The sequence below is a fragment of the Fusarium oxysporum genome, chromosome XI (genome assembly GCF_013085055.1).
Source record: "Fusarium oxysporum Fo47 chromosome XI, complete sequence".
In the NCBI taxonomy this organism is placed as follows: Eukaryota; Fungi; Ascomycota; class Sordariomycetes; order Hypocreales; family Nectriaceae; genus Fusarium; species Fusarium oxysporum.
This window is the reverse complement of record NC_072850.1, coordinates 2,107,402-2,131,130: the sequence shown is the minus strand read 5'-3', so window position 1 is coordinate 2,131,130 and position 23,729 is coordinate 2,107,402. Positions and strand designations below refer to the sequence as shown.

At 48.2% G+C, this 23,729-nt stretch overlaps 8 protein-coding genes across 8 annotated transcripts; 3 read left to right on the top strand and 5 right to left on the bottom strand.

Annotated features, from left to right (window-relative positions):
* Nucleotides 1-587: 587 nt before the first annotated feature.
* Nucleotides 588-4,030, top strand: FOBCDRAFT_254220 (uncharacterized protein; the record flags this gene model as incomplete). Its single annotated transcript, XM_059611099.1, has 6 exons — nucleotides 588-1,504; nucleotides 1,714-1,797; nucleotides 2,160-2,281; nucleotides 2,339-2,911; nucleotides 2,961-3,612; nucleotides 3,673-4,030. The coding sequence occupies 6 exons, from the start codon at nucleotides 588-590 to the stop codon at nucleotides 4,028-4,030; spliced, it is 2,706 nt and encodes a 901-aa protein (XP_059466263.1).
* A 159-nt stretch (nucleotides 4,031-4,189) lies between these two features.
* FOBCDRAFT_281678 (uncharacterized protein) lies at nucleotides 4,190-9,357 on the bottom strand (the record flags this gene model as incomplete). The annotated part of the gene is made up of 19 exons (XM_054707606.1): nucleotides 4,190-4,486; nucleotides 4,588-4,683; nucleotides 4,743-4,763; nucleotides 4,826-4,903; nucleotides 4,966-5,837; nucleotides 5,902-5,959; nucleotides 6,028-6,093; nucleotides 6,146-6,332; nucleotides 6,384-6,497; nucleotides 6,576-7,135; nucleotides 7,200-7,281; nucleotides 7,352-7,367; nucleotides 7,421-7,539; nucleotides 7,586-7,643; nucleotides 7,697-7,847; nucleotides 7,903-7,922; nucleotides 7,981-8,732; nucleotides 8,784-8,884; nucleotides 8,938-9,357. 19 exons carry the CDS (start codon nucleotides 9,355-9,357, stop codon nucleotides 4,190-4,192), a joined length of 4,068 nt encoding a protein of 1,355 aa, XP_054563581.1.
* A 1,482-nt stretch (nucleotides 9,358-10,839) lies between these two features.
* FOBCDRAFT_281677 (uncharacterized protein) lies at nucleotides 10,840-12,228 on the bottom strand (the record flags this gene model as incomplete). The annotated part of the gene is made up of 1 exon (XM_031192908.2): nucleotides 10,840-12,228. The coding sequence occupies one exon, from the start codon at nucleotides 12,226-12,228 to the stop codon at nucleotides 10,840-10,842; it is 1,389 nt and encodes a 462-aa protein (XP_031031754.2).
* Nucleotides 12,229-12,636: 408 nt separating this feature from the next.
* FOBCDRAFT_233822 (uncharacterized protein) lies at nucleotides 12,637-13,857 on the bottom strand. Its single transcript, XM_031192907.3, has 3 exons — nucleotides 13,117-13,857; nucleotides 13,006-13,068; nucleotides 12,637-12,955 (listed from the first exon to the last, which is right to left on the bottom strand). The coding sequence occupies exons 1-3, from the start codon at nucleotides 13,801-13,803 to the stop codon at nucleotides 12,773-12,775; spliced, it is 933 nt and encodes a 310-aa protein (XP_031031753.2). The 5' UTR covers nucleotides 13,804-13,857; the 3' UTR covers nucleotides 12,637-12,772.
* Nucleotides 13,858-15,926: 2,069 nt separating this feature from the next.
* FOBCDRAFT_233819 (CHAT domain-containing protein) lies at nucleotides 15,927-18,523 on the top strand. Its single transcript, XM_031192906.3, has one exon. The coding sequence runs from the start codon at nucleotides 15,971-15,973 to the stop codon at nucleotides 18,308-18,310; it is 2,340 nt and encodes a 779-aa protein (XP_031031752.3). The 5' UTR covers nucleotides 15,927-15,970; the 3' UTR covers nucleotides 18,311-18,523.
* Nucleotides 18,524-18,811: 288 nt separating this feature from the next.
* FOBCDRAFT_208708 (uncharacterized protein) lies at nucleotides 18,812-19,707 on the top strand (the record flags this gene model as incomplete). The annotated part of the gene is made up of 2 exons (XM_059609242.1): nucleotides 18,812-19,144; nucleotides 19,279-19,707. 2 exons carry the CDS (start codon nucleotides 18,812-18,814, stop codon nucleotides 19,705-19,707), a joined length of 762 nt encoding a protein of 253 aa, XP_059468092.1.
* A 378-nt stretch (nucleotides 19,708-20,085) lies between these two features.
* On the bottom strand, nucleotides 20,086-21,123 carry FOBCDRAFT_324484 (uncharacterized protein). Its single transcript, XM_031192905.3, has 2 exons — nucleotides 20,351-21,123; nucleotides 20,086-20,299 (listed from the first exon to the last, which is right to left on the bottom strand). The coding sequence occupies exons 1-2, from the start codon at nucleotides 21,103-21,105 to the stop codon at nucleotides 20,227-20,229; spliced, it is 828 nt and encodes a 275-aa protein (XP_031031751.2). The 5' UTR covers nucleotides 21,106-21,123; the 3' UTR covers nucleotides 20,086-20,226.
* A 1,301-nt stretch (nucleotides 21,124-22,424) lies between these two features.
* FOBCDRAFT_192533 (uncharacterized protein) lies at nucleotides 22,425-23,319 on the bottom strand (the record flags this gene model as incomplete). Its single annotated transcript, XM_031192904.2, has 3 exons — nucleotides 22,425-22,612; nucleotides 22,666-23,019; nucleotides 23,067-23,319. 3 exons carry the CDS (start codon nucleotides 23,317-23,319, stop codon nucleotides 22,425-22,427), a joined length of 795 nt encoding a protein of 264 aa, XP_031031750.2.
* Between the last annotated feature and the right edge of the window lie 410 nt (nucleotides 23,320-23,729).

Here is a 23,729-nt window from a genome sequence, read left to right as displayed (position 1 = left end):
AGACCGATTCAACGCATTTTGAGCCGCGGTTGAAAGCCGCGGCGAAGACCAATTGGAAGCATCGCAATCTAACGAACCTTGGAACAGCTGGTCCGTAAAATCGTCCGTCGGTTCCAGAATCGAATCAAACATCCCAAGGCATGATGGCGTAAGCGAACCCTCAATTCCAGAAACTGGAATCAAGGGCTGTATGCAGCTGACGCCCACGCGCTGTGGAGGCGCATAAGGATAATGGCAGTGGATATTCCGCTGAGCGCAGCGCTGACACGTTGGACGCGCTAGATCGCATCTCCGCCGCGCCTTTTTGCAGGCCTGACAGGACTTCCGTCGGGCTGGCGGGTCGCTGCGCTCCATGGATGATGAGTGAGATGGAATTTTGGTGTTTTGCGAGGAGGTAAGATGGTGGAAGTGCGCTGAGGGACCCAGAGAGCAGCGGAATTCCGCTCATCAGCCCCACAAATGGACGACGGAGTAGCGCATAGCAGATGTACTGTACCTCAAAACAACGAGATATAAAACAGCTTGACCGCCAACAATTAAAAGCAATATTTTTATATCGTAGTCAAGCAAACATTCACTCCATTACCATGTCTCTCCCAACAGTCTACGTCGTCGCTGCTACAGGCACCCAAGGCTCAGCAGTATGTCGCCACCTCCGCCAATCAAACTGGTCTGTCCGCGCTACAGTGCGAAACATCGAGTCCCCTCAAGCCCAAGCCCTCGCGAAGATCGGCGTCGTGTTGAACTCTGGCAATTGGGACGACGAAGAGGCCCTTACTGCCGGTCTTACAGGCTGCAACAAGCTGTTCCTTGCTCTTGGGCCCAACTACAGCAATCTTGACGATGAGCGTATCTGGGCTCAGAGAATTATTGCACTGGCTAAAAAGGCGGGCGTTGAAGATGTTGTGTACTCGAGCTCTATTAGCGCCGATGCTCCTGAGAAGCGCACGCTTCTTCCCCCTAGTCACTTTCTCTTCAAGAGCCTTTTCATCAAGAATGTTATTGAAGGGCTTATTCAGCGTGCTGGATTCAAGCACTGGACTATCATTCGTCCAGGGTTTTTCATGTCCAACCTTCTCGCCCCAAAAGCTCGGATCTACAGCGACTTATTCGAGCGCAACGCTTGGTTGACCGCCCTAAAGCCCGACACCAAGTTCAACCTCGTCGACCCGCAAGATATTGCTAAATTCGCTTTCGCCGCCTTTAACGAGCCTGAAAGATTTAACGGGGAAGGGATTGACCTTGTCAGTGAGAGGTTGACGGCCGTGCAGATGATGGAGATTCTGTCTGATGCGACTGGGCGAGACATGAAGGCCGAGTTTTACACTGATGAGCAGGTTGCTCAGGCTATGGATACAAACCCGTTTATTGGATCGCAGGTATTCTTGAGGGATGGAGAGAAATGCGTTGATGCTGAGAGGGTCAAGATGTGGGGAATTGGATTGGGTAGCTTCAAGGAGTTTTTGGTCCGCGAGAAGGATGCCGTGTCTGAGACATATGCCTTGTAGGGCAACCAACAGATCGGATGCAAGTTCGGATGCCACCGATAACATGCGGGAACAAAGATTGTTGAATTTACAATTCTGAGATTCTTTCCAATAGGGATTTGATGATAAATAATGCTCATGTGGTGCCCAGAACGATACTATTATCCTTCATTTTATGACAATATCTGTCAAACACACCCGCGATGTCTACTGGCACATGTCATAGCATGATGGGGCTCACAGCCGTCCAGCATTTCCTTAACTTCAAGCGTTACTCAAGACCACCAGCCTCCGAATCCGAAATCTGTTGGTAGGTGGAATGAAAATAGAATTGTGCAATGTAGGGATGAAAACTTTCTCTTCTGAGTGGCTAGCTGATCTCTCATCTCCCCCTTCGATCGCATTATGGCGGCTGAGACATCGGCCGCTCCTTATTTTCGTGCCTCAAGTAGTCCCCATGATCCCTCTCTTCATTTACCTTGTGTAACCTTTCGTCACATCAGAAGCTCTACCAAGCTTAGAGATGAAGAGACACATATTCTTCGCAGCTCTACTGAAAGCCGTAGCTGCTTCCCCCGAAAACGATCTTGCGCCGAGGGAAGCAGAGACATATTGTGTAACTTATCTTTCGACTTATCTTGCTGCGATTCCGAACGACAACGGACCCTTCAGTTCGATCGATGGAGATGCAAATGCACCGGATACAGGAGATAGAGAGACCGGCAGGTTTCCTTTGGCTCCGTCAATTCGTCCGACATTTGGAAGGAATACTTCCATTGCTACTACAAGCACAGGTATGTCCTAAGAATGCCTTGAAATGTAGAAGACTCAATTAATTGTGCATAAATCAGATTCGAGGTCCTCACGGATCGATCAAGAGACTTCGCAGTTAGCGGAATTTGTGTCAAGGTCTTCATCCGTGGATCTACTACTATCAAGCGACGAAGCACTTACAACACAGTCGGCCTTCCAAACCTCCCTTGGTCAAACAACAGCTGCGGCTTCTACAACAACTGGTATCGTCGAACCAGAAGGGCAAACGGTTATCTTCCTCATCCAACTCCCTGACGACGACCGAAAGCGCAGCATCAACAAACGAGAAGTAGGGGGGTTTGTAGGCGACGGTAGTCCTGATACCTGCACTTTTGCCTCCAGCTTCAACCTCGCCGAGGGCCAGCTCTTCAAGAGTGGCAATCCCATTTATTATTCTGGTGAAGCCTATAAAGAGCTGGAAAGTCAAGGGCTTCCGCCGTCAGATGCAATAACAAAGGGATTTGCCTCGACTGGAACATCGCTTAGCTTCCAAAATAATGAGTTGCCGAACGGAGAGGCAGGCTTCTGTCAAACACCTGATGGGCAGGTCTATATCACGTTCACATCTGCGCCGCCTGGATGTACTCCAGTCACGCTTGGTGTTTATGACGGTACGCTACTTCGTTATACGGAGGTCTTTCGTTACTAACTTTCTCTTAGTTTCTAGATGCCAGAATGGCAAGCTTGTTGGTGTTGATGACCTTAGCTCCACTTCTTCTATGGTTACAACTAAAGAGAGCAGCGTCGTATCGGAAGAAGCTACCAGCCTCTCTTCTGAAGCCGTCGAATTATCCACCTCCAATTTGGAATTGACAACACTCCAGCCCGATCTCACCTCATCCTACAAAACGCTATCCAGTACTGAAAACATAGCTTCAACTACGTCCCTCGAGGTTGATGTGACGGACTCAGAGACGCTGTCCAGTACTGAAGAAGACGTGGCTTCAACTACGTCCCTCGAGGTAGATGACTCAGCCTCTGAGTCCGTCACATCAACCTCGGAAATATCTTCATCTGAACCGGTCGAGTCCACCACTATTGCTGACAATACTTTCATCGCTTTGTCCTCGGAGACATCATCTGAAGGAACAACGACTGACCTTGCGGAAGATACAACTCTAGACACAGCCACGGAAATCTCTACCACGGCGGATGAAACAACCTTCGAGGCCACTACAACTCCAGAGCCTCCAACAACTACTGTCGACACTTGTGTAGCAGGCATAACCTCAGTTGGAGGCTCACCTCCCTTGCAAGATCGTATCGATGACTGTGAAGAGTTCAATGTGATCACCGTCAGCCCATACACAGTGTAAGTCCTATCAAACATCCCAAAAATTCCATTAGCAATTGACTAATAAGCCTGTCAAAGTACCGAGACCATTTTATCCAAGCGATGGGAATATCGCATCCCAACAGGCTGGCCCACTGCAAGACCCACCAACAAACAACTTGTTCGCCGTCAAGACCCCGAAGCTACTACCATCTTCCCAAGCGAGACTCCCGCTTATGCTACGTATTGTGACTCGGCTGAGGAGTATTACGATGCGTGCTCTAGCGCTGGTGTTACTGCTGTGACGACTACTTTGCCGACACCTACTAAAACCGAGACGGAAGAAGAACCTGCGTGTCGTGGTGCGTCGATGGTGAAGAGGGCGGGTGAAGGTTTGGGATATCAGTTTGAGGATGATTGGGATGTTATCCGTATGCCTGGGTGGAGATATTTCTGAGCGGTTACTAGAAGACTTTCTTTTATTGTCAGGATGCGTGATTATACAATGAATCTTTTCTTATTGATACAAGATATTCCTTCTACAATGATAATGAGATGAGAGATCACCCAATATCATGGAATGCTAGTCTGAGTTGATCTAAGTGGTAACCTGCATTTACCAAAGCTCCTTAGCAATCTCGCAATAGAATCTCTCATCTTCCTTCAGCCTATAAAATGAGATAAAGCATTTAGGGTATGCGATAGGCTTTTTGATGTCCAAGTCCTTTTGGCTGGGCACCGAGGGCTCACCATTATTGCACTCGTAATTGTTGATGAGCGCGGCCTTGTAGTCGTCCACAACCTTCTCCATCTCAGTGATCTCGGAAACAAAGTCGTCGTTATATAGAATTCCAAACCGTCGAATCGTTCCCCCCTGATAACGGTGGTCACTATGTCCGAAGCATATGCAGCGCTATAAAACGACACGACTTGTTAGTTGAGGTGTACGATTGGAGGAGGGGGGTTTAGTATAGCTGGGTATCTTCATTGACGGATGAACATCAAAAGTCATACCTTATCATGCCAGATACATCCAGGCAACTTCTTAGTGCAGACTTCCTCTGTTAGCTTTTGCGTCCAATCTGTTGGATCTTTCGGTTCAGTTCTTCGCTGTCGCATATAAAAGTCAGAGTGATATTAGGAAAGAGAAGAAGGTAAGGAAAACGTACCAGGCTGCACTCGTCGTCGGGCTACCAAAGAGGGAAGTCAAGTCAGCGAAGCATTTTGAAGAGGAAGGGAAGCGAATACATACATGGCTCGCCATTAAAGCATACCACCCATCAATTTTGCCATTGCCATTCATAAGCGCTCTCGCTTTTGCAAACTCGAGCTGCAATAAAGGTCAGTTCGACAAGAACACAAACAATCAGCCGACAAAGAACAGCAACGTACCCATTTCTTATGCGTGCCCTCGACGTATGTCTTCATCGCCTCTGTGACAGCCGGCTCTGATAACCACTGGCCCTGATCAAAGTTGTCGAGAACAAAGTCCTCGGCGGTAGTGTCCTTGATTTCATCAGGCAGCTTACCTGAGAGGACTCCCTCGACATATCCGTTGGTAACGTTGAGTATGGCACCAAAAACCTTACCGTAGGCGTTCTCCAGGTCGTCCTTGAGATCCTCCTTGGTGACCACCTTGCTGAAACTTCCACTGTTGGCAGACGCCTGGGCGAAGGCGCCCGACAAGAAGGTCAGGGAGCCTGAGATACCGGGGGCTTTTGCTCCAAGGCCGGCGCCTGAGGTAAGGATGCCAATCAGCATGTTGAGGATCAAAGCACGGTCGTCGCTGGGCGGTTCACCATACTTATCGACGATATCCTTGATACCGCCTGATAGCTGGTCAATACTGAAGTTGACAGACTTTGTCCAGATCTTGTGAAGAGCGCTGAACAGATTGGAAATCTGCACATGGACATAAAAGGCTTCGGGCGGCGTGTACGTTGTGCAAGCCGTTGCGCCAGGTCCAACACACGTTGTCGATCCGAGATCCTTGCAGTCCATTGTTGATCCGCCCTGCTGACCACCGGCGATGACGGCCTTGAAGAACTTATCTGTCCAGTTCTCGGCCTTGTTCTTGGTGATGAAGTCCTTGAACCACTGGGCCGCACCGCTCTTGGTCCATGTCTCGGATATCTTGGCTTGGTCCTTGGAGTCAAAGTTCATCTTGCAAATCTTGTCGGTGTCCACGGCCTTCTCTGGTAGATCGATTTCCTTGATGTCATCGCCTACAGAACCGCCACCTGTCTTGGGTAGACCAGGGTCCTCTGCAATTAGTAATGTAAGATTAGTATAAGACACAATGCCATGTACAGAGTGATGATTACTTACTGTCTGCAGGAGCATCGTCTCCACCAGTTGAGCCACATTTGTTCCAGTACGTCCATGCCTGGTTTCTAGGTGTCAGCCACGCCTACACCATCTTCAAAAGAGCAGCTTTTGAGATCAATAACAAACCTTGTTCGTTGACGGATCAAGCTTGACCATATCAGCTCTTCCTAAACCGCCTTGGTTGGTAAAGTGCTAAGTATAATGGATCAGCTAGCAAGCATCAGTCATAGAAGTATCAACCCACCATGTTCTCGCCTCGGTCAATGGGGTTGTAGAGCATTCCACGGTTGATCCAAGAGAAGGAACTCCCTCCTTGAGCTTTGTGCCCATTGTTGGTAAAGACATTGACAGCTCCCGTGTACTTGTCGACATATAGAAGATCAGCTCTTCCAGACGCTTCTACGTCGGCAAACCGTATGCTAGCTCGATCCCTTGAGGAGTAGTGAGTAGAAGCAGGCGTAGGTGCGGGAATTGTAGCTTACCATCCCTCTGAGAACTTGACTTGACCAACGGATTCTAACCCGGAGGCCTTGTTAAGCCAACCCGTAATGAGTCCGTTCTTCTCAATGCACAATACGTCAGCTCGCCCATCACCGCTGGTAAGATTTGTTAGTCCTCGACATGGCTAAGTTGGAGCCGGGCCATGGACAAGATCTTGCCTATGGGGGACTTACTCAATGTCGTGAATCCTCATTCCCAGGTCGAATATCCCGACACCCCAGCCTTGGTTGCAACCGGGCGCTGCATGAAGAGTATTGCTGTCAAACGTCATGCGGCCAGACGCCGTTTGGTAAGTATTCTGATAGATAGTCAGAGCCCCAGTTGCCTTCTCCTGTACAATGATGTCACATTTGCCATCGCCCGTCCAATCGGCCAAGTGTATACCGTTTCTCGGTCCAGGAACCCTGAGGTCAAACGAGATAGCATGGCCCCATGCAGGCGGCGAGTGGATGTTGACGTTGATCTCATCGACCCTACCGTCTTGGTAGATCCAAACGAGGTCGTCGCTGCCAGAGTTGCGCATATCGCAGTAATAGCTGCCGTCGGCCTTGAGTTTCGTGCCGCCCTGTCCCTTGTTCTCCCAGACAAGAACATCATAAGTATCCTTCTGTTCCTTGAGGAGAATATAGTCGAGGCGGTTGGAGCCGTAGATGCGCCCAAATTTTATGCTGTCTTGGACGCCAGTGGAGCTTTGACCGGCGTGCGTAAGACCTGCAGATCTCCAATTGGGCACCTATTGACTGTTGTTAATAAACCAATCCTTTCAATCTTGACCATTGTTTGTATCTTAGACTCACTATGCCCTTGCCGGTTCCTCTATTGTTGATCCATGTCCGGACATTGCCATTGCCGCCTATGTATAGGACATCGCTCCGAAAACTGTGTAGAGATGTCAGCCCAGGCATTGCCAGCCTTTGATCATCAAGATATGGACGTGAAAGTGACATACTCTCCGTTGATATCGGCTGCCGCTTCTGTTAGATTCATGGTCAAGAAGTGATATCAGGATAGGACTTACCAAGGATTATACCGGACTTATCCGGGAGATCGATGTCAAAGACAGTGCCACGGATTCCATCAACTGTGCTGAATCCCTGCCATTGTGGTTTATCACCCCAGCCACCATTCCGGGAGCATCTGGCACTGTCAGCTATCAAACCTGCCGCGATCAGGTATTGCTTACACAATCTCGCCTGCGGACTTGACGAAGCAAAAGTCCGCTCTTCCATCGCCGTCGATGTCTGGAACTCGAATCAGTAACAGGGCAAGGGGGATGATTGCAACAACCACTGACCTGCGATGCGTACATCGGTTGCTTTCAAGCCACCAAAATCGCCAATAATTTGCCCGATACTTTCGAACTTTGGAGGGTTCCCGCCACGATTGAGTGAGGCCCACACAGCGTTCTCCTTGATGCAGAAAAAGTCATCCAGGCCATCATTGTTCTACCATTTGTCAGTCTCTTCCAGCTGAAAAGCGTCTTATTTTAGTTATGCTCACAAGATCGGCGAAGGCATAGCCTGATCAAAACCACTATTAGCATCGTTTCGGAACTGTGCAGCACCTGAGAGTACTTACGAGGGCCCAAATCACAATTCATGTCAACGTCAAACTGTACGGACTTGTCAAACTTGCCTCCTCCCAGGTTCTGACGGAACCAGTATGCGTTCTTGTCCTTGGTATTGTGGTAAACGCGGATCCAATCATCGAGAGCGGCTGTGCGAGCCGCATTGGGGTCGCCCTTGACAATATTGGCGAAGAAGATGTGCCAAGGGATTGCATCAGTGATTGATTTGGGGTCACTGCCCTTGTCGATGACTGCGCTGTCGAGAGTCCCGCGCGCAGTGCTCGCATGAACGTAGTTGCCATCATCGTGGCCACTCCCAAGTTGAGACTGAGCGGGCAGGCCCGAGTTTCCAGCAACCTTTTTGCACTGGTTGGTCTGTCCAGTGGCTGCATCGTTGATACCGTTGACTGCTGCCGGTGGCTGTATGCGATCCTCGATCTGGCTGATGGCATCCCACCAGACTCCAGCAAACCACTTGTAGCCATCGTCGGTCGGGTGATCGTTGTCCGGCCCAATGTCGCTCAGCTTCATGACATCACGTATATCAGCGAGTCCGATGCGGGTCCCCTTCTTGTATCCCTTTACCACGCTCCTAATTTGCCTGCTGATGTCTTTGGAGCAGGCATCTCGGTCCGGATCTCCGTTTCTCAGGAGGGTAGATAGAATGACTGTTACGCCAGGGACGCTGGCGAATATGTCATCTACCATTTCTTTGGTCCGCTCACCTGCTTTGCTCGGATCACCTCCCTTGTTGCAGTCATTCCTGTAACCATGTCAGCCGTGTATATTGAACATATCAGCATGATGTACTGACAATCCTGCGTTGATAAGGACCAAATTGGGTTTCATCCACTTACTTTCTTTCCAGGCGCCAAATACGGAGTTAATCATCCAACCAGGATGGCCTTCATTGTCCTAACGAGTGTTAGCTCTGCCTCTGCATAAAGTTCCAAGCTTGTTCAACTCACCGAGTCTGCCATAGTACCATCCCTCTCCGATCCCACCATATTGACTTTCCAGCCATGGAAACGGAGCTGAGATCGAAGCCACTTGCGATAGCCGTTGCCATCACTTGACTTGTAGCCTTGTGTGATAGAAGCACCAAGTGGCATTACTCTCAGGTAAAAGTCTTTGGAAGCTCTGCGATGAAGGCCGGACGATTGATCAACCGTGGCGGTCAAATTATCGACTCCGTCCGGGTCCAAGTTAGTAAAGCTTGGCGACTCTCGAGAATCGTGGCCTCGAACGTCCAGGCGATCGATATCAGGCGCATTGTCGCTCCCATGGGATGAGATACCATCTGTGGGATGAGAAACACTCGTGTGGGGGCAAAGAAGAAGGCCAAGTATGATTGCGACGGCGGCATGGCCGCTGCGAAGTATCCGCATGTTCACGTCTCGATGCACTTAGCTTAACTAGAAGCTTAAAGGATATTTCTGGCAAATGGAAGATGTAAGCTTTGCAGTTTTATACCAAACCCATTATGACCTCCTCAATATGGTCTCTCTCGAAATTTCTCTATATGGTACGGCTTCTGCGCCTGAGTGATTATACGACCCTCAAAGGATTCAGATCCCACAATACTCGAGATCATCATACCATTGTGTCTGACTAAGATAAACATATCTATGGACCGCAAGTCTTGGCATTCTCCGTTCCGATCCCTCTATGATTGGGTTGCTCGTTCAGGCCCTTGCATCATTGGCTTGCTCACAAGCGAGACAAGGATGGCGATGTATCCATATGATTACTCAACTCCGCACCCATCTCAAGAACAACCAAATTTGGCCGGAACCTTTGAACTGCTTCCTTCTTCTTCGAGTTGTCTCCGTGTGAAACTTCATTTACTGTAGCTTAATAGTATACCTCGGCATCTCAATTAGATAAAAGTGGATAAATGGCCGAGATTCTGGATCTTGGGGACTATCAGAAGATAAGACGGTAGTGAAATCTGCATCAAGTGAGTTTTGATGACTTTCTCCTAATACGCTCCAGAATAATGTTTTCATATGAACGTATTATAGGTTTGTAGTCGGTTTTAGTAATATTATAATGAAACAGAGACCTTGCATTGATTCACGTCTTACTATTCTCTTGGTTGCATTTCTCATCTTGCACTCGGTTGAAACAAGCCTATCAAACAGCTTTTGCCATAAGATTGGTCGGGTGGATGAGTAGGACCACCTTTCCCTCAGCAGTCTAAATTTAACCTTACGGATGCCTTGCAGAGTCTGTCGGGAGGATGACCTTATGACCTGACGTTCTGATAGAGCCGTGCTAAAAAAGGGAGCATAGCCACATGCGCCGCATGTTAAACCGCCAGTCAACCACGCGCCTTTCCTGGTCGGCTATGCCTGGAATAAGAGGGAGATATTATCCGTACCTAAGCTGTGTTTTTTATTGCTGATTGGCTGGACCTTGATCGACATGTTGCCTGCCAAGCCTCCCGTTCGGCACTTACATCCGTGAACTCAATCTCACATAAGACGGAGAGTTAATCTTACCTAAGTCGGGAGAGGCGCTCGAGATCGGCCAAGTGGACCCCATCGCTCATTCAGTCAGTCTGGTTCGGTGACATGGGCTGAATGGAGTGAAATGCACATTGAGGGGGCACATGTCATCCGTGTCACTGATGATGAACAGTTCAGGGCATGCCAGGTCAAGCCTCTCAGAGTGAGGTCGTCAGTTCTTACGACCAGTAACATAAGAACCTTGCTAATCGACTAGACTCGCCAGCCTCGTATAAAACCTCCTTGCTCTTTTCTCCGTGTATGGACATATTGAACCAATGTTGAGTTAGCTGTTACAGAAGTCGCCGTGTTCTGCATCCCTCGATTCGTGCTCTACGAGTGACAGGCAAGAAAACAACCTCACGAATCTACCTCTACATCTCTTGTGATCATCTTCTCCTCACATCCTCCCTCATCAATGAACATCTCCCGAAGCCTTTTCTTCGAAATGCGAGGGAAATAGTACACTTGCCTCCCGGTGCCCCTCGTCAACTTCTCAATCTCACCCGCGATCTTACCAAATTCTTCGCGTTTGTGGCCCGCATGAACACCGTAGTTCATATGCTCCTTCCACAGCGGATCATCCCTTCTAATACAAGTCCCGACGTCTTTCCATGATGTCATGACAATATAATTCGCGCACGAGCTTTCAGATCGGATGATGTTGACGGCGTAGTCAGTTGAACAACCGCCACAAGACCATATGCGACCTTCGAGGGCGCTGTCAAGCCTTGTCCTTGCTTGGCAGTTCACCCAGCAATCTCCCTTGTGAGTCCATAGACACTCTTGTAGTTCTTCGCCGGGAAGGTCAAACTCTTGTAATGATGAATGGCGGAATGACCATTGTCCTTGGTGCCATCCAAACTGTTCGTCTGGGCGAGTGATGAACGGATAAATATCAGCCCACCTAGCATGCCCACAGATCGTACCGAGTTCGTAGGTCTCCTGAAGAACCCGGTGTAGAGTTCCAGTACCCTGAATGATCTTATTCGCCTCGCGGCCCGCATCTCGTCCGGGAAACAGTATCCTCTGTGACTTTATGAGGACGTGCCCCTGATGGGAGAAATGTACAGTCTGCTGTAGCCGTATAACTAGTTCGTCCTCATCATTAACATACGGCGCCACAAACTGTACACTTGGCTCGCCTGGAAATAGCGCGTTTGGCGTGAGATGATGAGACCTCGATATAGCCGCCATGACATCGAAATGAATCTCCCTCGAAAGATACGGAGATATGGACAATCGCTGAAGATGTGAAGCGCCATTACGGATACAGGCTCGCTGGCCTTCTTTTTCAGTGAATGTTCGGCGGCTCTTGCGAGGCTCATGGAATTTCCGGCAAATCTCGCAGAGGATTTCAGAAGGCCACATGTTGCTTTGTTCAAGCCGTTTAAGAAGTTTCCAACGATCGAATCCGTTAAGCTTTGTGGCGTTGCCGAAAAGCCCATGAAGCCAACTTGATGTGAAGGCAAGGCTTGCGCGGTCGATTGGGGCGAGGAGAGTGGCGATTTGAATCAAAAGCTCTGTAGGGAGGCTTTGAAGGGTTTTCAGTGGTGATGACTTTGGTTTGGGCATGATCATCATATCAATGACAGCGACTGGTATCTTTGCGGGGCGAACTCTCTTCTTGCTGCTTTCTGAGCCATGACCGCTCTGGACCGGTTTTGGTATCAGCATCTGGCTTGGGGGGATAGACCTTCCATGTGGCTTGCGGATAGTCAGGCTTTTCAGCTTGTCGAGAAGATCCATTATGGTTATTCGGTTGATCCAATGAGATCACCATGAAGCAGAGTGGTTATGGAGATTGTGGAGGGCGGCCTCCTGTATAATGAAATGTAGCAAGATTTGTGAAACATGGATAATGAAAAGGAAAAGAAAACTTGAGACGTAGGTCTTAGTTCTTAGTCTCTTATATGAAAGAAATAAATCATCTTAGTGATAAGAAAAGAGATACTTTAGTTGTATTACAAAAGTCAAAAGTTAAACATATTCTAGCGCAAAGGCTCAAGGCAAAACACCCAATCCTTTAACGTTCAAGCTTATTTGTTCAAGAAAGTATATATCCCCATCACAGTGTTATATGAGGCGCAGTACTCTACTAGTGGCTCTGGTTTGATTTATAAGTTTCGCTTAAAAGTCAGGACTTAACAACATGAGCTGTATTACTGCACTCCTGGCCTCTTCAAAACTTACAATTATGATGGGTTCAGAAATCAAAGTACAAGGACACTTTCCGCTTGGTGTTAAATAATTACTTAGTAACCTTTGACATTCAATCATCACACAGCAATGTTTACTCCCACGCGTCTTCCTCATCGTCGTCCTGGTGCACTGCATCTTGTTCCTCCTTCTCAGTTTGGTCTTCATACCGTACTTCAAAAGTCCCATTGCCCAAGTCGTCCTCAAATATTGTCAGAGATGCGGGCGTGGCTGGACTTTCTCCTCGAAATTGTCTGGAGGTCTTCTTCTCTGTCAACTGCAATTGTTTAGCTTTCATGCATTTCACGGTTCAGCTTGGTGACTCACTCCGCGAATGGGAACCAATGTGAACCTGATGCCATGGAAGAAAACAACATGGCCTTTGTCGTTCTGTACCTGTTAATTAAGCAATCAGCAGAGAGGGAAATAAGAACTTACATCATCACTCTGAGTGCTTATCCATCCTTCTGCACTCCCTCCGTGCAGGTAACTTCCCTTTGGAGCCACTTCGCCAAACTCAAGGGCCGTCGTGCTGAACCCAACATCAACGCTTTTGTCTTTAGAGTTCCAGCAATTGACCGATGCATTCTCTGCTGTCCACGTGGAACTGATAATCCACAAGCCGTTTTCTCTGACCTCGGGATATGTTTTCACTATGCTTTTTGCGTTTTGCTTCATCCACTGAAGGAGAGGCTCTTTATGATAATACCGCTCATGGGCAACAGGACCACTGGTCAGAAGAACTGCTCCACGATTTTTATCTGCCTGGAATCGGAAGCAGGCAGAAACTTCGAAGGGCAGTGCAGCTGCAGCCAGCATAGGTATGGCCCCAAGGCCGACACTCAGATCAATGGCGCGACCTCTTGTCTCGTTGCCCAGCTTTGGTCCCCACATTTGTTTCTGAGACGGCGCTCGCTTCAATGTTGTGCCGTCGATGGATGACAAACCCGGTGGCAAGCTTGACGAAGATGTGAGGTCTCCGATAGGATTCCAGGCCCCAGTCGAGTCAAAGTATCCGATGAATCCGGGCTGAAACTGACTCGAGGGAATTGGTAGGTACAACGCCGTGCCGAAAGGATGCGCTCGCATGAGCTCGGCATACTTGAGATCTAAAGCCTTGCCCATTATTGTTAGTTATTTGGAAGACTTTATTATATGATGGAGGGGTAGTAAGTCAGTTCTTATCTTGGGTAAACGCAAGGCAGCACAAATACCTCGTATCTCAACCCGATTTAGCCGAGGTGGCGCTAATAGTGTGCCAATATTTATGCGCGCAATGTCACATTGCGCTTCAGCTTGTGATACTGTACCCTATCAGCTGGTCTAATTGCACAATTGTCTCGGCCGTTCGATAATCGATGAAAAATAAACTCGTCTACCACGCCTTTAAATTGCCCGCAAATTGTCCTAACATCGTTTCAATCTTTATGTCACCTGGAACCAATGTTTCAAATTTCTTACATACATTAGGATGAAAACCCCGCATCAGAGTCCAGTGATCATATGTCTTGTTACTGATCCTTAGTGCTTGAGCAAGTCATCTTTCCCCTCTTTTCCTGTTACTAAATGATTGCTCAAGTGCCGGCTTCTCACAACATTCATCATGGCATCAGATCTCACAAGTCAGCTTGAGCATGCGGCAACATTGATTGCATCTCAAGAGCAAGATGAAGAGCTCATTCCGGACGGTCAGTTCTGCCGTAGTAAAGATTTTCTAAAGGACGTGGATCCGGAAACATGCAAGTATATTTATGCTGTCATGCTTTCGGATCGCTCTGAGAGAGCAAGGCGATTCTCTATGGCAAGTGAAGAAGTCTTGATGACGAGAGGCGTCGGCAACAATACGTCTGGCTTGAAGGATGCCGCTATTTTGGGCGCTCTGGCTGTTTTCAACGTTCTCAAAAGCGAGCCTATGAGAGGGGTCGTTGTCAGCATGTTTGGAAGAGTTCTGCGGAGACAATGGGAGGTTGCAGCTCCAGATAATGAGTCCGAAGCTCTGGATCGGGCAGTGGAATATCTCAGAAAAGCTGTTGAATTTGGACCGCGGGATCATTCAAACCGAGCATTGCATCTGGATGACCTCGGCGATATTTTGACACAAAGGTACAAGGCAACACACGAAGACGTCGACTTTGAGGATGCGACTACGGCTTTCCATGAAGCGTTGGCAACTAATTTCCCAGGGAAGCCGATTTTCTATCTTGGTTTGGCAAAGCTACAACAGGAGAGGGCCCTATATGAGAAGGAAAATCAGGAAAGCTTATTTCGTGAAAGTATGGCTACTCTCCAGCTGGCCGAGGATTCGGTCCCAAACCAATTCGACTCGACGCCTTTCAGATACACCATTGCAGATATCCATCGTGCTCGCGCCGCGTGTTTCGTTCACTTATACGACCTGAACCAGGATATCGAGAACCTCAGAAAGGCAAAAGCTTCTCTCAACAGAGGCCTCGCAGTTTCTGAAGAGAAGCGTTCGAAAGATCGTTTTAATTGCCTCATCAACCTGGCGTCGCTACAGCAGAAGCTGAATGAAGAAGAGAATGCCAAAGACCCTTCTGCAGAAATCGGCTACCTGAGACAGGCCCTTCGGGTTCATCCAAACTCGACAGATGCACTGGAAGAGTTGGCGAATGCACTGGGTGAGAGGGCTGAACAGAACAATCACCGAGAAACGCAAATCGAAGCAGACAAGCTTGTCGAGCGGATGAATGAGCTCCAGATCATCGACCCGTCACCAAAACCACCAGCACGACTCATCAGAGAAGCGGGTGCTCATGAAGAGCAATTCAGCAAAACCGGACTGCTCTCAGAGATTGACCAGGCTGTTAAGTGCTTACAAGACGCCCTCGGCCATCCAGATTTACAAGGCCACCAACAGATCAACTGTTACCAACAACTCGCTATAGCACTTCTCCTCAGGTTCGAAGCTAATGGAGACAAAGATGATTTACGTAACGCGTGTCAGGCAAATCTCGATGTCTTGCCTTTTCTCAACGACCTCGAAGACCCTATGAAAGCTCGATGTTTGAGAGCTTCTGGGAGGGCTGCTTTTGTGTCAGCTCAGATTCCGGGGCAAGAGCAATTCATCGATGGTGCTTTAACGGCACTTGTTGCAGCGAAAGTATTAGCGTCACGAACAGATCCCTTTTATCTTACTGTTACGAATGACATCGGCAACGCTTACATCGTCAAATGCCAATGTACCGGCGATGTCAAGTATCTTTCACAGGCCACTGAAGCATATCAGGACGGCCTTGACGTCTCAAAACAGCAGGGATCTTCTGCTGGTACTATGAACATCATGCTGACGCATGGCCTCGGAAACACAGCCATGTATCAGTTCAAGTTCTCAGGGAGGTTGGAAGATATCAACACAGCCATCAAGTCTTTTGAGAAGTGTCTCGAAGCAACTGGGCCTACTGAGGTTCGAGCTGGGTCGAGGACAAGAAGCCTCAGTCACGCCCTTCAGCTCAGATACGACGATACCGAGGATGTCAGAGATGTCATCAGAGCTGGTCAGATTGTTGAAGAGGTTCTGGGCAGGAATCTCAACCTCCCACCGGTCGAAATCTCGGCATTGCATAATATGCTAGGAACAGCATATCTTCGCCAATACCACCGAGAAGAAGATCTAAGTTTTCTTGCTCAAGCTGAGAATAACTTCAACAAGGCTCTCTCTTGTGGATGCATGGATAAGTTTTACTTATTCTCAGCGCGGGTTAATTTGATGCGTGCGTTGCAGTACAGAGCTAAGAAGACACTCAGCCTGCGAGACCTTCGTGATGCGCTCGTGAACTTCCAAGAGTGCATCTCGATGGGTGGTATGGACGACATTAACCGTGGAGGCCTGCTCATCAATCAAGCCGAACTACTCATCGCAATCTATACTGTCAGTCCCGCTCCATTGAGCACCGTCGCTGCAAATGCATACTTGATCATGACGGCTCAATTCGCATCGGCACCAGGTATCGCTCGTCATGCGCTCGCGTGGATGAAAGTCTACGCATCTATGTTTGCGCATGTGGTGGCAAAGGACTCGACAGCTGCAAGAAACTACATCCGAGAAGCAGCTGAGGATCTCCCTTTTGCGGTATATGCTTGTACCACGCGGGCTGATCAGTTACGACAAGCGAAGAAGTTTCAAGCCGTGCCGACACTTGCTCTTTGCTTTTCGATTGCCGCTGGAGATTCAGTGTTTGAAGCACTTCAACTATATGAGAGAAGTCGATGTGTCTTGTGGGAGGAGATTCTCAACAAGGGCGTGGATTCTGGCCTGGACCAGCTGAAGGAGAAGTTCCCAGATTTGGCAAGTCGGTTCATCGAAGCGAGGAACTCCGAGAAGGTCAGGGGCCAACGCGCTGCACGCTTCGATCTTGATAAGAAGTTTTTGCAGAGTCAGGCGGCTTTCAACAAGTCGACTTCGTTTCAGGAACTGATAGCCGAGATCCGAGCAAAGGATGGGTTCCGGGATTTTCTCAGGCTTCCACGCGAGGACTCGCACTTCTATGAACTTGCTGAGTCTGGTCCAATCGTCATTGTCGAAACGGAACCTCTGAGTGGGGGCTACGCTCTCATCATTACCACCACTGACATCCGGAAAATCTCACTTCCCAAATTCACTGTCGATGACATCAGGGAGCACAAGCAACTCTTTCGCGAAGCCATTGATATGTCGAATGACGGAGATGGTCAGCGTGGGGATCTTCTACATTATCTACTCACATGGCTCTGGGAAGTTGTAGCAGAACCGATTCTACACAGCCTGGGGTACGATGGGGCTCCTAAAGACGCAATTTTGCCGAGGGTCTGGTGGTTGACGACGAGCAGCATTAATGCTTGGCCCATTCATGCGGCTGGAGATCATCGACGTGCAGTAGAGACGGGAGAGCGTTGCACGGTGCTCGATCGATGCGTTCCATCCTATACAAATACCCTTCGAGGATTATCATTTGTGAGAGATCGTGAGAAAGAGATCATGCAAAATGGTGGACATCAGAAAGCGATGCTGGTTAAGATGGAGACCACAGATCACCTTGCGCCACTGCAACATGCCTCAAGCGAGATCGACAATATTGACACAATTCTCACTCGCGGAGGATACGACGCCGTAATCCATGACCGCCCAGTCCGAAAAGAGGCACTCATGGGCCTATTAAACTCACAGGTCGCCCACTTCGCCTGCCACGGCGAAGTGGACAACTTGAACCCAGCGCGCAGTGGTCTCCTCCTTCGAGACTGGTACACCCAAGATGCAAATGGCGAAATCATGAGAGGAAACGTCCTCGACGTTCAAAGCATGATGTCAGCGCCAAAGAAGCTAAACTGCTCTCTCATCTATGTATCAGCATGTGAGACGGCTATCACAGGTGACCCAATGCTCCCTCAGGAATCGATCCATCTTGCCGCTGGGTTTCAAATGGCTGGTGTACCCTGTGTAGTGGCTAGTTTGTGGAAAGCCGAGGATGAAACTTGCGGTCTTGTCTCCAAGGTCTTTTATGGTGATTTACTGAAAGAAGGTCCAGGTGTTACAGGAGATCGGTCTGCGAGGGCGTTGAGACTAGCTGTTCTGGAACAGCGACAAGCTGGGATTGATCCAAGGTTCTGGGCAACTTGGGTTCATTATGGTCCTTGAACGTTATCTTGAGTAGAATCTGATTGGTATCTGATGCATCAGCTATCTGGGTAACCAACTCAAAATAACACTTTCAAAAACATACATCAGACAGCATGCCAACTACCCACATAACAGCCCAAGATAAACTGAAACCTTATCATATGATCAATGGCCTGTTAGTATTGGCATACTTACGTTTAAACTAAATTTTGATTTTTATTACATCTTGGACGAACAAGTGATCATGATCCTTCTTCATCATCGCGCTGCTGTCGGTAATCGAGAACTTTCATTATTTCCAAAATTTTCAGGCTAGGAGACAAGATTGAACCAAGGAGGCTACTCAAGTAGAGTTTTTGAGAGACTGAAAAGCTTGTAATTCACGCATCTAGGGCTGAAGACCCTGCCCATATCACGCGTCGCTCATCAGGCCTCAGATTGCACAGTTACCGCCTGTTTGTTCTTTGTGTCATTTCCCCCCTTTACGTTACCAGCAATGCGCCGCTCAACAAGACGGTCATGTGGCCTGGAACTTGGGATACCACGTGCGCAATCATCAACCTTTGCCTCTCGACAGCGCCAAAGGCAGCGTCAGTCCACAGCAGCAACACCCCCTCTTCCTCCATCACCAACCACAATACCGGGTACAGCCACACCGTCACTCCCAGTCCTGCTCCTACTCGTGCTCTATCTCCTGCTTCACCTCCTGCTCCTGCTCTTCCTTCTGCTATAGCCTCAGCTCCAGCCCCGAGTCGATCGCCAGTCACTACGGTCCTTGAATGTTATTCCGAGTTGAATCTGATTGAGGACCAAGAAATATCGCGTGCCTTGCCAACTGGTCCTTTAGAAAAGGTACCTCTAAGGCTATACTCAGTTCAGGGGACTTTTCCCTAAGTTCTGATATCTTTATTTCAGACCTCTCATCCGTCACATCACACTCTGAGAGCTGTGGCCGCCTGTCCTTCGTTTTATTTTTCTTTTATCAGATCACCAGCAATGCGCACTACAGCCCGACAGTGACTTGGTACGGCACGTGGTACAGCACGTGGTTTATCCTGTGCGCAGTCCTCAAGTACCTCGTCGCGTCAGCGCCAGACACAGCGCGTGCCCCCAGCCCCTTCGCGAAGACCACCAGCACCATCACCAGTACCATCCTTTCCTACCAACCAAGTCCCCTTGTCGGGTTCATCACCCAACCTTGGTCCCTTGAAAGTTCGCAAGGTGCGGCCCTTGCAAGCCTCAATCAATTACCGCAAGAGTACCAGGCTGGGAAGACGACTCAAGCCAATATTTTACTTGAGATTGAGAAGGTCAATGGGCTCTGTAAGGATATCTCTCGGCCTGCGACTGTTCAGACCAGTCAGGAGGAGATCCTCGCTGCTGTGCGGGCTTTAAAGCCATCAGCAAAGGATTAACGCGCCAACCAGGCAACTAATGGTATGATGAGCGCCAACTTGAAGAAAAATAGATAAATAGTCAGAGTTCAGGGTTTACTACACTAAGCTTGGTCATAGCTTTAAGTGACTAGACTAAACTTATGATGAGATTTAGAGTAACTATACTAAACTTGCCTAAAGTTCCTCTAGTAATTGAGACTGAAGCCTTGGGATTTTCTGAATATGCAAGAGCGATTTTACCTATAAGAACCGAGTGGTATAAGCAGCCAATTAAATGAACTCGGGACTGGCCGATATTTGAAAGGGCATCACGGCGACTACCGAAGGAACAGGGGTTTCACTATACCCCGTACGGGGTATAATGTTCACTAAAACATGTGAAACGTTTCAGATCAACTCATCTCTTCATATCTAACCTCATACTCGCTATCCAGATAACACCAATACAGTCATGCCCATCAACTCGCAAACTCCACATCGCTCCCATGCAGAAATATGTACAAACATTTATATACATGTCATGTCATCGTTTCAAATCTACTTGCGATAAGTGGTCCAAGCACTGTGCATGCGGGTCTTCTGGCCAGGGGTAAACTCCTCGTAGCAAACACTACAATAACTATTAGTAATTATATCAATCAATGTTTCGGGAATAACTTACTCATCGGAGTAGTCCATGAAGTTGTGGATGGGGTCATCACCAGCCTGGTTAGGGCAGCTATCCCGTCGAGCAGGGCATCCACTGGTCTGGCTAGCCTGAGCAGGGGTATCGCTAACCAGATCTCCACCAGTGCAACCATCCTGGAAGGTATGGAAGAGGTTGAACCAATGACCGACCTCGTGGACGGCAGTTCCACCGAGGTTATAAGGAGCCATAGAACCTCCGGGGACGGTCTCGGCGACAATGACGCAGCCGTCACGGATGAAGGTCGAGGATCCAGTTGAGACATTAGGCTCAGGGAAGAAGCAGTATCCAAGAGCGTCAAGACCGTCAAGCTTAGCAACATCAGTGAAGTACAAGTTGAGAGTCTTGTAATCACCCTGGCGAAGCTGTCTCTTCATAGCAACCTCACCATTTCCAGCAGCCCAGTTAGAGTTGGTGGTGAAAGTGGTATCGATGAGGTTGAAGGTAACATCAGAAGGACCGTAAGCGTCGTTCAAGGCCTTGAGCTGGGCTTGGAGCTTGGCCTTGGTGATGTACTTTGAGGAGGAAGAAGACACAACGTGGAAGTAGGTGTCGACGGTGATGGAAGTAGCGGCGACTTTGGAGACGGACTCGATCTTCTTGAGGTTCTGAGCGTGCTGGACTTGCTCGGGGGTAGGGTCTGCGATGGCGCAGCGAGGAGGAATGGCACGTCCGGCCAGACCAGCTAGGGCGTTGCCGAAGAAGAGAGCGAGAGCGAGCTTGGAAACCATTGTTGCGGTAATGAGCTGTGAAGAGACAGATGAAGATGAGGATATCGACTATAATCTATGCAACTACACTTCATATTTATAATGTTCTTCTGATGCTCTCAGCAGCGATATAGAGCGGGCATAATCTATCCATCTTACTATCTCATGGCGATCGTTTCCAATTATGCCATCTCTCCGTTCATCCAGATCAAAGGTCCATCCCATCACAGCATAACTCGCCATCCTTATCTATCCCAATTCCCCATAAGAGCAACTACACAAGTTGTTCCGTTAATTTGACCTGCCATATTGACTCATGAGTGGACAGCTTGCCGCGGTGTCTATTCCGTACCTATGCTAGTGTTCGGAAATGGACCCCTGGACCTTCTGTTAAAGGAAATGGCCGCCGTGGAAATACGAGACAGCCGAACTTCGGACGCCAAGAGACCTTCCCGTCTTGGAAGGATCTTCTGCCGACGCACGGGCTTGATCTGGCGGGTCATCCCTGTAAGCTTAAAATGAAGCATTATGGTTAACTACCGGAGGTTGAGAACTTTTGCTAAGCTTATGTTAGTTGATCACATTATCTTGATAGATTGTGGAGGTGATGCTGGTGTTCAAGCCGATGCCGGCTTGGCGAGTTAATTGGGTCACCCCGGATGAAGGGAATATCTTGAGCGAAGAGTTGACTGTCTCAGGATGGTCGAGTCATTGGTGAAAAGTGTTAAGTAATAGGATGACAATTTGTTCAAAGCTGAGAGGAAACCGTATAAGAAGAATAATGAAAAAGATAACAGGAATTCCAGAGAATAGATTTAGTATTACTAAACGTATATACTTAGTCTTTTTACGTCAGTAATAGTTCTTCACTATTTACATTTACCTCTGTAGGGTAGTGTCGAAGATCTTATCGCGCCCATCTTATCTTATCTCAACCAGATCCCAATTAGACGGCCCAATTAAAACACATATCTGGCTAAGCTTGAATGAGCACTCTGCAGGGACTTTTTCATCTGACGTTATCGGCTTGCCTGCACACTCTCATTCTGTGAATAATTGACAGCTGAGATATAAACTCCACGCATCATTTCAGCCAGTAAGAAGTTGTCATATGTAAGTCGAAGATTGGTCAGAACTCTTATCAATACCACTTCTGGTACACATAATGCTTGGTACCATTTATCACATGAAAAATGCCGACGTCATAAATCTGCTGCACTTCAAGACGTGCGCAGCCAAGTTCATAAGGGAATGAAGATCGAGGTTAATGGCTCATTATTTACCACCAGGGTTCTATAGTTGGTTTTACACTTCTATCTAAAATGAGTTTCACGCTCTGTTCAATCCTCATCCCCAAATACAACAGCATGCTCAAACGCCCAGTCTCGAATGGCATCAAAGTTACGACATGTATGTAGCGTGCTAAAATCAGGCCAGTGACCATCATAGCCATCGTAATACTTGAATGCGAAAACACCGGTGTCGCTCTGGCACATTATGTTGTTTCGCAGAATCTCGATGCAGTGATCTACAAATCAGATTAGCACTGATCAAGCAACCGGCTGAAAAGGTCTGACTTACCAAGATGTCCTCTCAAGTCCTCAGGCTCAACCTCAATATCGCCACCCATCTTGGAGTAGTAATCCCTGTAGGTTTCTTGCCGCAGCAAGTTCAGACAGTGAAGCTGATGGAACACTTGGATTCCAACGCGATAGCCCGTATGCCCTGTCTTGGGATCCTTGACCTTGAGAGATTTGGGGTCAAGACCCAGTTTGTCAAGCTCAGCTTGTGAAATCATTTGATCACCGACGTCGTATGTAACATGGTTCCACGCTTTATCAACTTCAGGCCCGTATCCGACAAACTCGGACATCTCGAGGGCTGGAGTAATATTGTATCGAACCGTATGGAAATCTGCAACGCTTTCTGCGGGAGCTATCTGGTGTCAAAGATAGGTCAAAAATTCAAAGCGACAGACTTACAGTAAGGAAAGTTTGGCTGATTGCAAACGCCACTTTGTAAAGGGCTGGCGCGAAGCAGTAATGAAAGGGCGAAGAACGCCAATGAGAAGGAGAGTAAGACACCATGACATATCCATATCAAGATTGGATGTGCGCCTGGCTGTGAAATGAATGGCGAGATGTTGGTGTAGATGGGCAGAGGTGATAAGAGAGCGTTCTTCTCATGAGTTTGTTGCTCTTCATCGTCAGGAACTGGACGATACTTTGAACCCATTGTTGCTGCACGTAATAATGATTGACTGAACCTTCGAAAAGTTTAAGAAAATGACTGGCCGGCAGTGAGAGAATGAAAGTCAACCTCCAGGGCGATGAAAAAAAATTAAATAAGTGCGACAAGTTTTGAAGCAATGATGTATATATCAATGCCCAGAAACCTGATTCTATAATTGGTCTTCTTTGACTTGGCGTTTGGGTCTCTACAGTGAGCGGATAATCGGCTCCCAATAACAACTCTTCAAACGCCAAGACGAAACGTGAAATGGTTCGTGCGATGACAGAATCCTACATCAAGTCGTCCAGACCACCCACTTAAAACAATGTTCCAGCTTCACGGGTTTGACAGATCTCGAATCAGGAATAGTAAACCACTACTCACCGAGAATTATAGGCCTAGACAATATCTGT